A 13215-nucleotide genomic window follows, 5' to 3' on the forward strand; every position below is an offset into this window, starting at 1 on the left:
TAATACACAGTTTTACAGTACTTTAGAGGTATTCATAGTGTTCTAATTTGTTCTGTATTTCATTTAAATACATAAATTGTTACTCAGTTAAATGGTAGTTTGTCTTTTTTGTACAGTTTAACTACTTTCAGGGAATTTTGGCTAAGCGGGGCAGCCACTTGATTGGGCCAAAATTTACCGGTCCCGATGGTTCAAAATTAACTGGAATCCACTGTATTCAGCTTTAGAGATGCCATTGTGAGTGAGACCCAACCCAAAAGAAACAATGAGAGTTACTGTTGCAAAAAGTAGCCTAGAAATACATCACTGAATTACAAAATTTGGACTTTTATCATTCCTGGTCTGTGCTGATAATGACTAAGGTAACTTGGAAGGATGGTGAGATGGGGAGTGCGGTTTGTGGTAAAGACTCATCTAAGAATTCAGATTATTATCCAGTCAGTGCTAATGGGAAGAGTGCCTGTGTGAACAACCACTGAGGAGATGGATTGGTTGCAATGACTTCCTACCCAACCAATGACAAATGAAACATTTGCGACATATAATAGAATTAAAAATATATCTGACAAGTGAAAGTGTAGGCTGGACACTAAAAGACAGAAAGGCAGGAAAATTGGGTAAAGAGATCTCTATGTTTCAGATATCATTCCGACTACCTCTGCAGTGCAAAACCATTTAATGTGAAAGGAGTAAATGATTTAACATCTGAATTAAATAAATGTAAAGATCAAGAAACTTTAAAAAAATATTTTGTAAACCAACTCCTTGCACACAAGTAGCACCATAATATTATAAAATAAAACTGAAAACCTTACCCGAGACTGCAAAATATGGTAGTCTTTCACTCACACAAAAGAACATCAAAGCTTGCTCAGGCCCCAGGTCTTCCACCACATAAAGCTCCCTGTGCTGTGCTAGCCTGCATTGTTTTGGAAGGGATGACTTCCAGAGAACATGTTATTTTACACAGTATTTATTTTAATTAACTCAGATTTACAAGTCAGAGTCAGTAGAAATATGCACACAATAGTCTTGATCTATTTCATTCATAAAAGATTAAAAAAAATTAAAATCTAGCTCAGCTTCAAAAAAAAATTTCTCACTGATATGAACTTAAAGCAGCTGTAAGGTTGAATGGATACAAATGAATTTTGCATGTGGCCCAATGATATATTATTAGTATACTGCACACACTATTAGTTTCAGATCATACATTGCCAATATATGCTGTACACTAATGACTTTATTGAAAATAACCAGTCAGGACATAGCTGAATCAGAGCCTGGAAATTCATCTTTAATTTGTTATTTGGTTGAAGGGGAAGATAAAATGATTAATACATTGAGCAGATTGCATCGGGCAAGGAACTATATTTTTAAATAACAATTACCTTAAAAACCCAAATTATAGGTATGATTATGACAGTAAACAAGCAAATGAATAGTAAATCAGAAAATTGAATCAATTATATCCCATTGAGCAGGGATGTCATAATATTTTTTGATAGTATAATATTCAACTTCAAACTAACTATAATCTCTATACGAAAATTGGAACAAATCTGGTCAAAGTTACCATTTCTTTAGAAATATAACCCATCACAATTGACAGAATGACATTTCCTTTCATGTTATAATTCACATAGTGAATTACCATGATCTTTATATCGTCCTTCTGGAGGAATATTAATGAATGTATTATGAATATGCGGATTTATGAATCAAAATATATTGGTGAATCAAAGTATTATGACATCCCTAAACTGGAAATAAACAAGCCTGACAACATAATTGTTTTCAAAATGATATCACTTGTAAATGACAATAGCAATACTATAACCATTCAAACTTGAAAGCCCTGGACCTGATGGTACACAGGCTGCAGAACCTCTTTTCACTTTTAAGATCAATGTACCTGTTAAGGCAATTTGTGCTGAATTTTAAAGTGCATTTTTATGCTAAATGAAAGTTTGACAGTACTTAGGAATTAAGTTTTTTTTATTCTCTGCTTCAACGCCCAATATTATCTTATCAAACTAGGTGCAAAGCCTCTAATGTGGCACCTGGAACACACCAAATAAACCTTGACTTCATGTGGTGCAAATCTGGCTTATTACAGGTTTGATTAAAGAGAATAAAAAACCTATATGTCCTCACATGTATAAAATATCAGATCAAGGCTGAAAATATATTCAAATTGTAATTTTAACAACACTTAAAACTGAAGGCCTCCATCATTTATTGCTGAGCTGAAATGAAATGTGCTCATCAGCAATAGTTTGTGCAGCAGCATCACAATCATACTTTTGTCTCCCACTCTCTCTCTCTCTTACTCACTTCTTCGACCAAATGAATGCAAATTTTACCTCAGATACAAATGACAGAGTTCCTCGTTTTAATCATGTCACTTTAATGCATATTATTCAGTGCAAACCACTTTAAACTGGGCAAAATAATTTAATGAAACGTTACACCAAGACAGCAGTCCTTGTTATATTGAATTTCTTCATTTTCACTAATATTATTAATGATTCTATTATAAAAAGAGAAGAGGCTCTTTCATGACTTTGTTCAGAACCAGCCGCCTTGTGTACATTCAGGCCTATATACAATACCTTTGCCAAGCTGGCCCTGAATTAGGAGTATTTACCAAAACTTTATAACCAGAAAGACATGCCTATATTACATCAGCTTTTCTCTCTAGCCATATCTTGTACTTAGCTGTTTTGGTTATAAATAAACATCACCAAACCCTAACCCATCCCACTGGTTTTCAGAACCTTCATTATCAAAAAACTGCATGCAGCACACTTCTCAATCACATGCAGATAAATGTTAACCTAAGGTGCAATTTCCCAAAAACTAGAAACTCAATTGCTAAAGTAAGCATGAGCTGCCAGAAGCCACATAGATTTTTATCAAAGCAGTTCTGCAGCATTGGATCATTTATTGCTGTTTATTAAGTGCAGTATTAAAGTCATTTAACACAGGGGAAAATTTTGTCCTACCTCAAGGTTTATGTGATGTGGAAGGGTCGGGATAACCAGAGTATGGGTGGTTTACATATTCTAAATGAAGAAGTTAATGCCCTGTTGCCAACAGCAAACGTAGTTCAAGAGTTATTCAAAATTCCTCGGCGCAACTTTCAATTATACTCTCAGTTCAGTTGTCTCAACTAATTCAGTCACATGAAATTGGAGTAGCTTCATTCTTTGTCAAATCCTTCTCCTTTGCATTCCTGAGATTTTCAAGAAAGTACAATTTATAATCAACCCATCATTCCTTTTGGAAGTTAATTGTGTGTCATCCAGTTGCTTCAGTCTGTATTATCCTTAGACAACAAGTGATGTCTTCCATAAACACAACCATATCCAGGTAGGTTCCTCTGCTCAAGAGTTGCATGATTTTAATTACAAAAATGTAACGCTTGTTTCTCCGGGTCTTTGGGAAATTGCCATACAGTTCTCCAAATATTGATGTAATTGTTTCATGATATCTTTGAGAGCTTCTGGGCTTAAGTAGCATGTCAAAGTGAGCTGTGACAAGTTTCTGCATTACAATTAGGCTACGGAGAGTGACCAGCTAAACTAGAGATGTTGGCAACATATGTAAGCACTGAAACTGACTTGAAAATACGGCTCCACAAAAGATGATAGGAAAATAACTTGATGATAAACCTCCACTTAAATCATTGTCTATGTGAATTCAGAAGAACCAAAAGAAAAGAATCCCCTCAGCTTGGAGCCACACAATAAAACAGTCCTTTCATCAAACTAAAACTGAGGTAGTCTGCTGAGGAAACTTCATTTTCCTTTTTGGTATATTGCAGATTATGCAGGTGGGCAGAAAGAGAAGAAGGTAACATGTTTTAGTATTTTAGTGTAACAATTTGTTCAAATCTTTAATTGCTGGGGACATCAAAGAGGTTCCAAAAATACTTCTGCAGCTGCAGTGTCCACTTGCCGAGGTGGGTAGTATTCCTATGTCTCTCACCGGTTGGCTTAGATCTTCAGAACCATCTGAAATGTGTCTCCACAAACTTATCATCAAAATAACTGTCCATTAGTGCTCACAGACTTTTAAAAAAAATTCTGCCCCAGACTGTCAAGTGGAAGTGAGGTGGTAAATTTTCACTGTGCAACAGATTAAAAAGGTTTCTAGGGAGTCATCTCGTTCAATCATTCTTTGTATATGGAGGCACTTCCAACAGTCCAGGAGTGAAAGATTTAAAAGGCACTAACAACTAACTAAGTAATTTACTGAGTTTCGGCCTTAATGAATAGGGAAGCTTAAACTAAAAGTATTTTATCAATGAGGATAAATTGGGAAATGAATGGCTTGGATGCATCATTTACATATATTTTACATTTACATTCTGTTAAAATGCACCAAAGGCATGCTTTCTTATCAGTGTGATTAGTTCCATTTAAATTAAATTATGTCATATATAAGTATATACATTATCTATCCTGTTTTCACGTTTTCCTTTTCCCGGTTAAGTAACTGGGCTGATAGCACGATATTTTGAGCATTGTTAGGACGTGAACCAACTCATTTCCCTGAAATTCTGCAGGAAAATCATCAGGTCCCTCGATAATCAATCCTTACAGTTCAAATCTCTTTTGTAACCTAACGTCATGCATAAGTTATAGTGGGTTACATGTTACCATTCCCGAATAGGGCATAATGTTAAGTAGTTGAACATGCTATGATCTAAAGTTACTCTACCTCATACAAGTTAGCATTCAGGCCGTGAGTGCTTGGAAATAATAAATGAAATAAGCCATTGCACTTTTGGTGAAAGCAAATGAGAACTCTCCAGAAATATAATTTAAAACGCAGACTTGTTTCCTGTTGGTTGAGGTAATGTTCGAGGCATGCCAGACAAAAGTGAATGATGAATATCAAGGCATGCTGTTTTTTTTTTAGGGGTTTGTGTCTTGAATTTTGCTTTTCACATCCTATCGGAAAAGGGCCTTTTGAAAGTTCAGTCCTGGAAGGACATGGGTTGCCATTATCTGAAAATTGCAACACTGAAATGTTTTCAACGGATTCGTTGCCATGTCAGAAAGCAGTCACTTGTTCTCCAGAATAAAGGATGGCGATGTATATTTTTTTTAATATAAGCAGGCCTGAACAATCACCTTTCGCAATGAAAAATTCATCAGTGGTTGGAAAGCCGCAGGCGCTAGCAAGTTTCACCAAAACTCCGGGATCTGGTGTTTTTGTTCGTTCACAATCTTTGTTTGGATGCACGGCGCAGTTTGCAGAATTGTCCCTTAACACATGCATTGGTATTAGTAAATGAACTGTTAAAAACTTCCATTCAAGGTTTGCGAGCAGTTATCAGAAGAAGTTCGTTTTTTTAAAGAATGTACCTTAGGTTTGCTCACGTGAATGGACCTGGAAAAAGATCTCCCTCGTCACGCAGTTGGAGAAAGAAAGCCATTTAAAAATAAATGAAAATATACCTTCCACGTAATTCTGAAAGCTTAATTCGCTTAGCATAACTGCAATGCAACAACGCATTAACGAGGTCAACAAAGCCAATACAAGGAACAGTATCTGGAAAGCGTGGCTCCCGCCACCGAGCCCGCAGATGTTTAAACATCTGTCAGCAGTTTGCTTTTGTTCACACAGTTTTGGTTCACTACAGTGCAGTTGCCAGTTCTGAGATTTGCCTCCCTGAAATTGTCTATGCTGTTGTTCACGTTCTCTTCGATCTCCATGTACTCCGACTTGCTGATGGTGGAGGAGCTGCGGCTTCGCAGTTCGCTGTCCGAGGCGATGTTCGGGCAGCTAACGTGCAGGTACTGAGCCTGCTCCTCCCCCTCGGTCTCCCGGTGGTAGAAGTAGTTGAAGTTGGACACAATAACGGGCACGGGCAGCGCGATGGTCAGGACACCGGCGATGGCGCACAGGGATCCCACGATCTTGCCTCCGATGGTGACCGGGTACATGTCCCCGTAACCCACGGTGGTCATTGACACCACAGCCCACCAGAAAGAGTCCGGGATGCTCGAGAAGTGGGACTCTGGGTCGTCGGCTTCTGCGAAAAACACAGCGCTGGAGAATAGAATGACTCCGATGAAGAGGAAAAAGATGAGCAGTCCCAGCTCCCTCATACTGGCTTTGAGAGTCTGCCCCAGAATCTGGAGGCCTTTCGAGTGCCGGGACAGCTTAAAGATTCGGAACACCCGGACAAGCCGGATGACTCGCAGGATGGCCAGCGAGGTGGCCTGCTCCCCGCTCACATTGCCCTCCTCCTCCTCCGCCAGCTCGGTGCCCAGCGTGATGAAGTAGGGAATGATGGCCACAATATCGATGAAGTTCATGATGTTCTTGAAAAACTCCGCTTTGCTGGGGCAGGCGAAAAAGCGGACGATGAGCTCGAAGGAGAACCAGATAATGCACAGGGTCTCCACGATGAAGAAGGGGTCGGTCAGGATGTTGGACTTGTAAGCCATAGTGCTGTTGCCCACCTGCATTGTGCGTTTCCTGTCGTCTTTTAGTTGGGGCAGAGTCTCCAGGCAGAAGATGACGATGGAGATGAGGATGACCATCACCGACACGATGGCGATGCCCCGGGCCGGTCCCGAACTCTCCGGGTGCTCGAACAGCAGCCACACCTGGCGTTGGTACTCGTTCTCGGGCAAGGGCCGCTGCTCTTCCCGGATGAAGCCCTCGTCCTCGCGGAATTTCTCCATCGCTTCTTCGCCCAGCTCGTAGAACTTGATCTCCTCCGAGAACATCTCCAGCGGCACGTTGACCGGTCTGCGGAGCCGGCCGCCCGACTGGTAGTAGTAGAGGATGGCATCGAAGCTGGGGCGATTCCTGTCGAAGAAATACTCGTTGCGCAAAGGGTCGAAGTAGCGCATCCTCTTTTTGGGGTTGCCCAGCAGCGTGTTGGGAAATTGGGCGAGGGTCTTCAGCTGGGTCTCGAACCTCAGCCCCGAGATATTGATGACAACTCGCTCGCAGCACTCATGGTCGTCGTTGTCCCGTGGGTAGCTATCCTGAGGGTGGCCGGGCAGTGCCGACGCTTCGTCCAAGTTGTCGCCGGCGATCACAGTCATCCTGGTGGCCGGCTTGCTTCAGAGAGGCGCACCGAGGCGATGGGAGGCTTTGGCTTGGTCCGAATCACTGGCTGCTTCTCCCCGGCGATCGGACATTCGGAGGCAAACTCTGTGGAGGGCGGGGGGGGGGGGGTGGTGGAGTGGAGGATAGGGTGGGGGGCAAGGGAAGGAGTGCGGGTGGGGAGATCGGTCTGGCCGGCCTAAAGGGTCGCGCTGGGTTTTCGACCTGACTTGAACATTGTGGGGTTCAAACGTTTCCAAGTGATCTTGGTAATTCAGCAAATTCCGTGGCGCTTTCCCTTCACCTCGGGGGCGAGGTGCTGCGGAACACAAATGTTAACATAAAACAGAACTCAGCTTGACAAAAGTGGGCAAAAAGAATACTAAAAATAAAGCTGGAGGGATGGGGGGGGGGGGGCTATACGACTGCAGCTCATGTAGCGCTACAGAGTTCTCAGGCAGCCCCGATCTCACATCTTCGCATTAGGCACTGAGTGGCTTTCGCTATAGAGAGAGAAAAAAAACAGCTGCAGTACTCAGATAGGAGGGGAGGAGGAGGTACTCTGCAACCGCAGGGCTTCACTTGGAGTGTATGTGTGTGGGGAGGGGGGATTGAACCCTTACCTGACAAGCAAAGGGGGACAGGAATGCGACCAATCCTCGGAGCGATGCAAAACTCTCCTCCTGGGTACCGACTACCCCTCCTTAATGTGGATATCGGTTTACAGCTATCCGTGCATGAGATCTGTTGAAATATTAATAACCTATATTACATTGGACCGACACTATTTACAACTCATCTGTTCCTAACGTTCGCTACTGCAGGAAGCGATTCGGTTGAGATTGAGAAGTCGCTAAAGCGCGACTCTAAAACAACAGCAGTTGAAGTGCACACACACACACACACACACACACACACACACACACACACAGAGAGAGAGAGAGAGAACATCATTAGATTACGCACATGGGCTTCATGGCTGGTAACGGAAAACAATCTCTTTGGTCCAGTGTCCTGGCCCCTTGTTGAAATATCATGTGGTGCAGTGTGGAGGGCTGAATGTATTAAAACCAGCCGCTCTAGTCATCCCGTAACATTGCAGCATCAGCAAAAAAGAAAGCCGAAGAAGTGCTTTGTGGAGTGTAACCAGGGCATCGTCCTACGGACAGCTATCTAACAGCCCGAGCAAAGCAGTATCCACATTGCGGCGAAGACTGCCGCTTCCTATAACACAACTCTTTCTATCCCTCACAGAGGAAATCGAGACATATTAGACGCAGTGCAGCCTGCCCGGTAAGATCCTCACTGCACACGACGCCGACCACACTCGCAAAAATCCGCATCATAAACATCAAAAACTGCTGCATCATTTAGTTGGATTTTACGACAATGTTCCTTTGACTGCAACGCACTGTAGCAAACCTTGGAACCCAATCACTGCATCGCGAGTTCAGCCCGCAGGTACCGTGTTACTGTACGAAGAGGAAAAATAAGGGCCATTTACTGTACGAGATATTCAAAGCAGTAGCATGGTTGCCCACAGTTATTGTGAAGTTACAGGGATGCTCGCTCTTCTCTATGTTCAATTCAAAGTCTAATCAATTATCATTTTATAAGATTAGCAACGTGCATTATTTTTAAGATAAAACAAAATTGTGCATATTCTGCATAATTTGGCTAACACCGCTAAGAGAACGCTGACTGCGTTTTAACTGAAGTATGGGAAGCTTGAGAAGTGGGATTTCATTGGTGCATCAAGATATTTTAAAATAAAAATGCTCTTGCTTTTTGTATTTCGATCCCGCAAACTTTAATAAACCCATACTTTGTTTAAATATGCAAATGCAAATCAATCACACCTGACAACGTCCCGACAATTAAAAGGGAAAGACCTATTGCTGGGCTCGCTTCTCCACTTATGTAATTTAGCGGCTGACAATCGACGTTGCCTTAATATTGGAGTTTGTCATCTCCTACACCATAACAGCTTGATATATATTTGCAGGACATTTAGAGTTTAGATATTATATTAATTCTGAATACTCTCAACTGCAAAACAATAATCAAAACTGTGCTGAAACAAGGGCCACAAGAGCCTATGGGACCCATGCCCAGAGTATCTTGTGAACGCTGGGGATTCCCTCTCCGCCACCCCCACCGCCCAACCCCACAGATATTAGAAAGAAATAATTCTCATATAGCTACCGAAAGTAACCCGGAGTGACGGGTCATGTGGCGGCAGCAACATGTTTTCCTCTAATTTTCTTTCAATTTTTTTACATCTGGCGGAGGAGCATTGGGGGAGGCAAAGATGGCTGTTTGACAGACAGCCGTGAATCTTCCAATGGGATAATGAGGAGACGGTTTACTGTCCAATTAGCAAGGGAAGGAGGCAGCCAATGATGAGAGCCTAGAGGCGGGATACTGGAAGCGGGAGATAACCTGTTAGTAATTCGGGGATCGTGTCCAGAACCGGCTGGTAACGGTAGTAACCCTACCAGGTGATAAACCTCTTTTTTGTTTTTTTTTACAGGTTTGTCTGCAATAAACAGTAACACCGATTTATATACACAATACAAATCAATTATACAAATATATGGCACACTTAGAGACCATCTGCTGCACAGCATACAGTGGATTCAGCGTTTAAATTACTTGACCAAAGATCCAGAGAGCTAAGTTTAAATGGCCGCTATGGAATTGGAATTCAGTTATTAATCCGCTTTATTAAAAAAAAACTCGGCACTGGCAGTAATGATGTAGTAGTTAAAAAAAAACTCTTATTGAACAAGGGACAATATTTTATGTGCCTATGGACCCGCCAATATGCATCATCTGAAATGGCCCAGGAACTACCGTATTCAGTTCAAGATAGTTAAGAGGTTGTAATATATGTTCGGCAAAGCAAACCCCAATTCCCACTTCCCAGTTAACCAATCCTTATATTTTTAAATGCATTGAGATTTCTGCATTTCTTTCCAAGCAATAAGTGGAAACCACCCTCCCACCAAAATTTCTGTTATTCTTCTTTTATTTAACGTTAAGCCAATGCTCCCCAGGTGCCAAAAGACGGATCGCTCCTATTCACCCTATGTTGGCCTCATCAGTATATATAAATGCATCATAGACAAGACTATCCCAGTCTCAGCAATCATTTTTCATGTTCAAAATTCCTAAGACCAAGAAACATTGTTATTAGTCTCTTCGATAGCTAGATAAATTCTCATTTTTTGTGGTATTCTGGCTGTGGCCTATCGAATGTTGGACATCTTTTAAGCATGATCTTTCTTAAAACCTTCACCTCAGCCACTAAAGTAACGTGTCCTGCATGCCTTATCTTCCCGGTTCTGGTAATGTCCAGCTACCTGTGGACCACAGTTATTTCCTTTATCTTTCTCGACTGTTATCATTAATTGTGTATTCCCTTCCTTTAATTTACCTACACAAATCCATTAACTTAAACAACTTAGAAATGAACTCTGTTTGCTAATTATCTGCCCAACTTGATAAATCCCGGCAATCTGCAGCTTCCTTCCAATTAACCACACACCAACTGCTATATCATTGCAAACTTTCCAATCATGGTTCCAATTGTTGAGTCTAAATCATTGATATATACCACAAAAAGCCAAGGTGTTAGCATGAAATTTATTATCAAAGTACATATATGTTATAATCTGTAAATAGAGCACAGAGTATTACAGGGCAGTCAGGCCCTTTGGCCCACGATGTTGTGCCAACCTTCTAACCTGCTCTAGGGTCAATCTAACCCTTCCCTCCCTCCCCTTCCCAAACCCTTCCCTCCTATATATTCCTCCATTTTTCTATATTCCATGTGCCCATCTAAGAGTTTCTTAAATGTCCCCTATGTATCGGCCTCTACCACCACCCCTGGGAGGGCTTTCCACACTGAGATTCATTTCCTTGGAGGCATTTAAAGGAAAATTAAGGAATACAAGAGGAATTATAATAAACAAATACAGGCATATAGCCAATGCACCAAAGAAGCCAAACTTGTGTGAATAAAGAAATAATACTGAGAACATGAGTTAAAAAGAGTCCTTGAAAGTGAGTCTGTAGATCATAGAATCAATTCAGATTCCAGTTTAAGTTGGTGCTACTGAAGGTGAGCAACAGTTTCAAAACAGTAGTTCAAAAAGCAAGGAAGTAAGTAATGGTAAGCTATCACTGCAAACAATAAAGAAGCGAGTGAAGGTGAAGCAGATTGGAGGGATGAGCCATACTGGTGTGTTACAAAGCCAAAATATAATGTGTTCAAAACAGGGTCAGAGGTGGAGTTGGAGTGAGCAATTCGGAGAGGAGGAGTTTTGATGCCCGTCCAACTAACCCGTGTGCGAGGATAGATCGCTCTAAATGCCAAGCCAATTTGGAGAGGTCGAGAATAGCTTCAGCCTGGGTGGTGAGGTCAAGGCCCAGAGCGTATGACTGTGGCAGGGACCTGGTCCTAATGCGAAGCATGATCTGTTGTTTGGACAATTTAAATGCCGGCCCACGTAGACTGCAAAGGCAGGGCGTTGAGATCTAAGGCGAGGGCCGGGCCAATTTCACGCTGAGGTTGTGAGACTGCCTCGACTGCTAGATTTACGCCTTTCCGGGCTGCTCTGGGGATTCGGATCTAAGGACTCAGTTTGGTTCGGAATGCTGTTGCCCGCTTCTATTGTCTGCACGGTTTGTGTTTTCTCTCTTTCTCTGTGCATTGGGTGTTGGTCTTTATTTTGTTTTAATTGGGCTCTTTCAGGTTTCTTGCTTTGGTGTTGCCCGTAAGCAGACAAATCTCAAGGTTGTACAATTTATACATACTTTGAGTCTTTGAGAGTGATGGTGAATGAGGCTATCCATGCAAGTTCACGAGCCTGATGGTTGTAGGGTTATAACTGTTCCTGAACCTGGTGGTGTGCGACCTAAGGCGTCTGCACTTCTTGCTCAATGGTGTAAGGAAGAAGAAGGCATAGTAACAGTGGAGGTCTTTGATGATGGATGTAGCATTCTTGTAGCTTTGTTCCACGTGCTCAGTGTTGGGGAGGACTTTGTCTGTCATATCCACCACTTTCTGTGGACATTTCTTTTCCTGGGCATTCGTGTTTCCCTGCCAGGCCATGTTACAACCAGTTATGATACCGGCTGTGTGCCAATGGAAGTTTATCATTGTTTTTGGTGACATGCCAAATCTACAATTTGTTAATAAATGTATTATCACTGGAGACAAGAATGAGGATCAAAAAGGGAAAATTACTCTCTCAGGGGGAAATGATGATTTGCTGTGTTCTGTGTTTCACAGAGACACGGCTCACTTCAGACACACTAGATATGCCTGTAAGACCCAAGGTAGACTGGACTGCTGATTTGGAGAAGGCAGAAGGTGTGGAGTCTGTGTTTCTTGATAAACTGTCTGTGATGTTCAGACATAGCGGTCTTGTTACACTCTTGTTCCCCCATCCTGGAACATCTAATGATTAAGTGCTGAGCATTCCACTTACCCAGAGAGTTCACCTCCAAGATCCTGACTGCAGCTTATATACAGCCAAAACCCACTGTTAATGAGGCACTCGAGATATTGAATGTTGCCATCACAAAACATGAAACAGGCCACCTGATGCATTTCAAATCATAGTCAGGGATTTCAAACAGGCTTGTTTGATGAAATCTCTGCTGAGTTATCATCACCATATAACCTGCAGCAATAGGGGTCCCAATAAATTCGATCACCACTACACTACGATAAAGAATTCCTACCATTCCGTGCAAAGACCGCATTTTGGGGAATCTGATCACCTACCTGCTTACAGGTGGAGACTAAAGGGCAAGGCTCCAGAGATAAGGAGAATGAAAAGTGGTCGTAGGAGGCATCTATGGCATTGCTTCGAGTCGGTAGACTGTGCCATGTTCAAGGACGCATCGGAGGCGGTTGCCACTGAGTTTATAAAAGCAGTCGTAAACCAGTACGTGCCCCCACAAAATCATTCAGTCTTCCCCATCCAGAAACCCTGGATGAACCATGAGAGTCTGCTGAGGACCAGATCAGTGGCATTCAGGTCTGTCAACCAAGTAAAATACAAAAGGTCCAGGTAGATCACTGAAAAATGCTCAATAACTGTTGCAGAGCTTTATTGCTATACG

The 13215-nt window shown here is 42.1% G+C and overlaps 1 protein-coding gene across 3 annotated transcripts; it reads right to left on the reverse strand.

The window, feature by feature from the left end:
- Positions 1 to 471: 471 nt before the first annotated feature.
- LOC134359354 (potassium voltage-gated channel subfamily A member 1) lies at positions 472 to 9385 on the reverse strand. Of its 3 annotated transcripts, none has more exons than XM_063072481.1 (2): positions 9283 to 9385; positions 472 to 7821 (listed from the first exon to the last, which is right to left on the reverse strand). In XM_063072481.1, exon 2 carries the CDS (start codon positions 7074 to 7076, stop codon positions 5604 to 5606), a length of 1473 nt encoding a protein of 490 aa, XP_062928551.1. In that variant the 5' UTR covers positions 7077 to 7821; positions 9283 to 9385; the 3' UTR covers positions 472 to 5603. The 3 variants fall into 3 exon arrangements, with proteins under 3 accessions (XP_062928551.1, XP_062928550.1, XP_062928549.1); XM_063072480.1 differs by lacking the exon at positions 9283 to 9385 and adding an exon at positions 8044 to 8448; XM_063072479.1 differs by lacking the exon at positions 9283 to 9385 and having other exon boundaries at positions 472 to 7396; positions 7701 to 8448.
- Positions 9386 to 13215: the final 3830 nt, after the last annotated feature.

This window comes from Mobula hypostoma, chromosome 20 (assembly GCF_963921235.1).
Source record: "Mobula hypostoma chromosome 20, sMobHyp1.1, whole genome shotgun sequence".
Taxonomy (NCBI): Eukaryota; Metazoa; Chordata; class Chondrichthyes; order Myliobatiformes; family Myliobatidae; genus Mobula; species Mobula hypostoma.

What these genes read in the sequence shown, in the direction of transcription:
- LOC134359354 (XM_063072481.1), bottom strand. Translation starts at nt 7,076, where the DNA reads ATGACTGTGATCGCCGGCGACAACTTGGACGAAGCGTCGGCACTGCCC.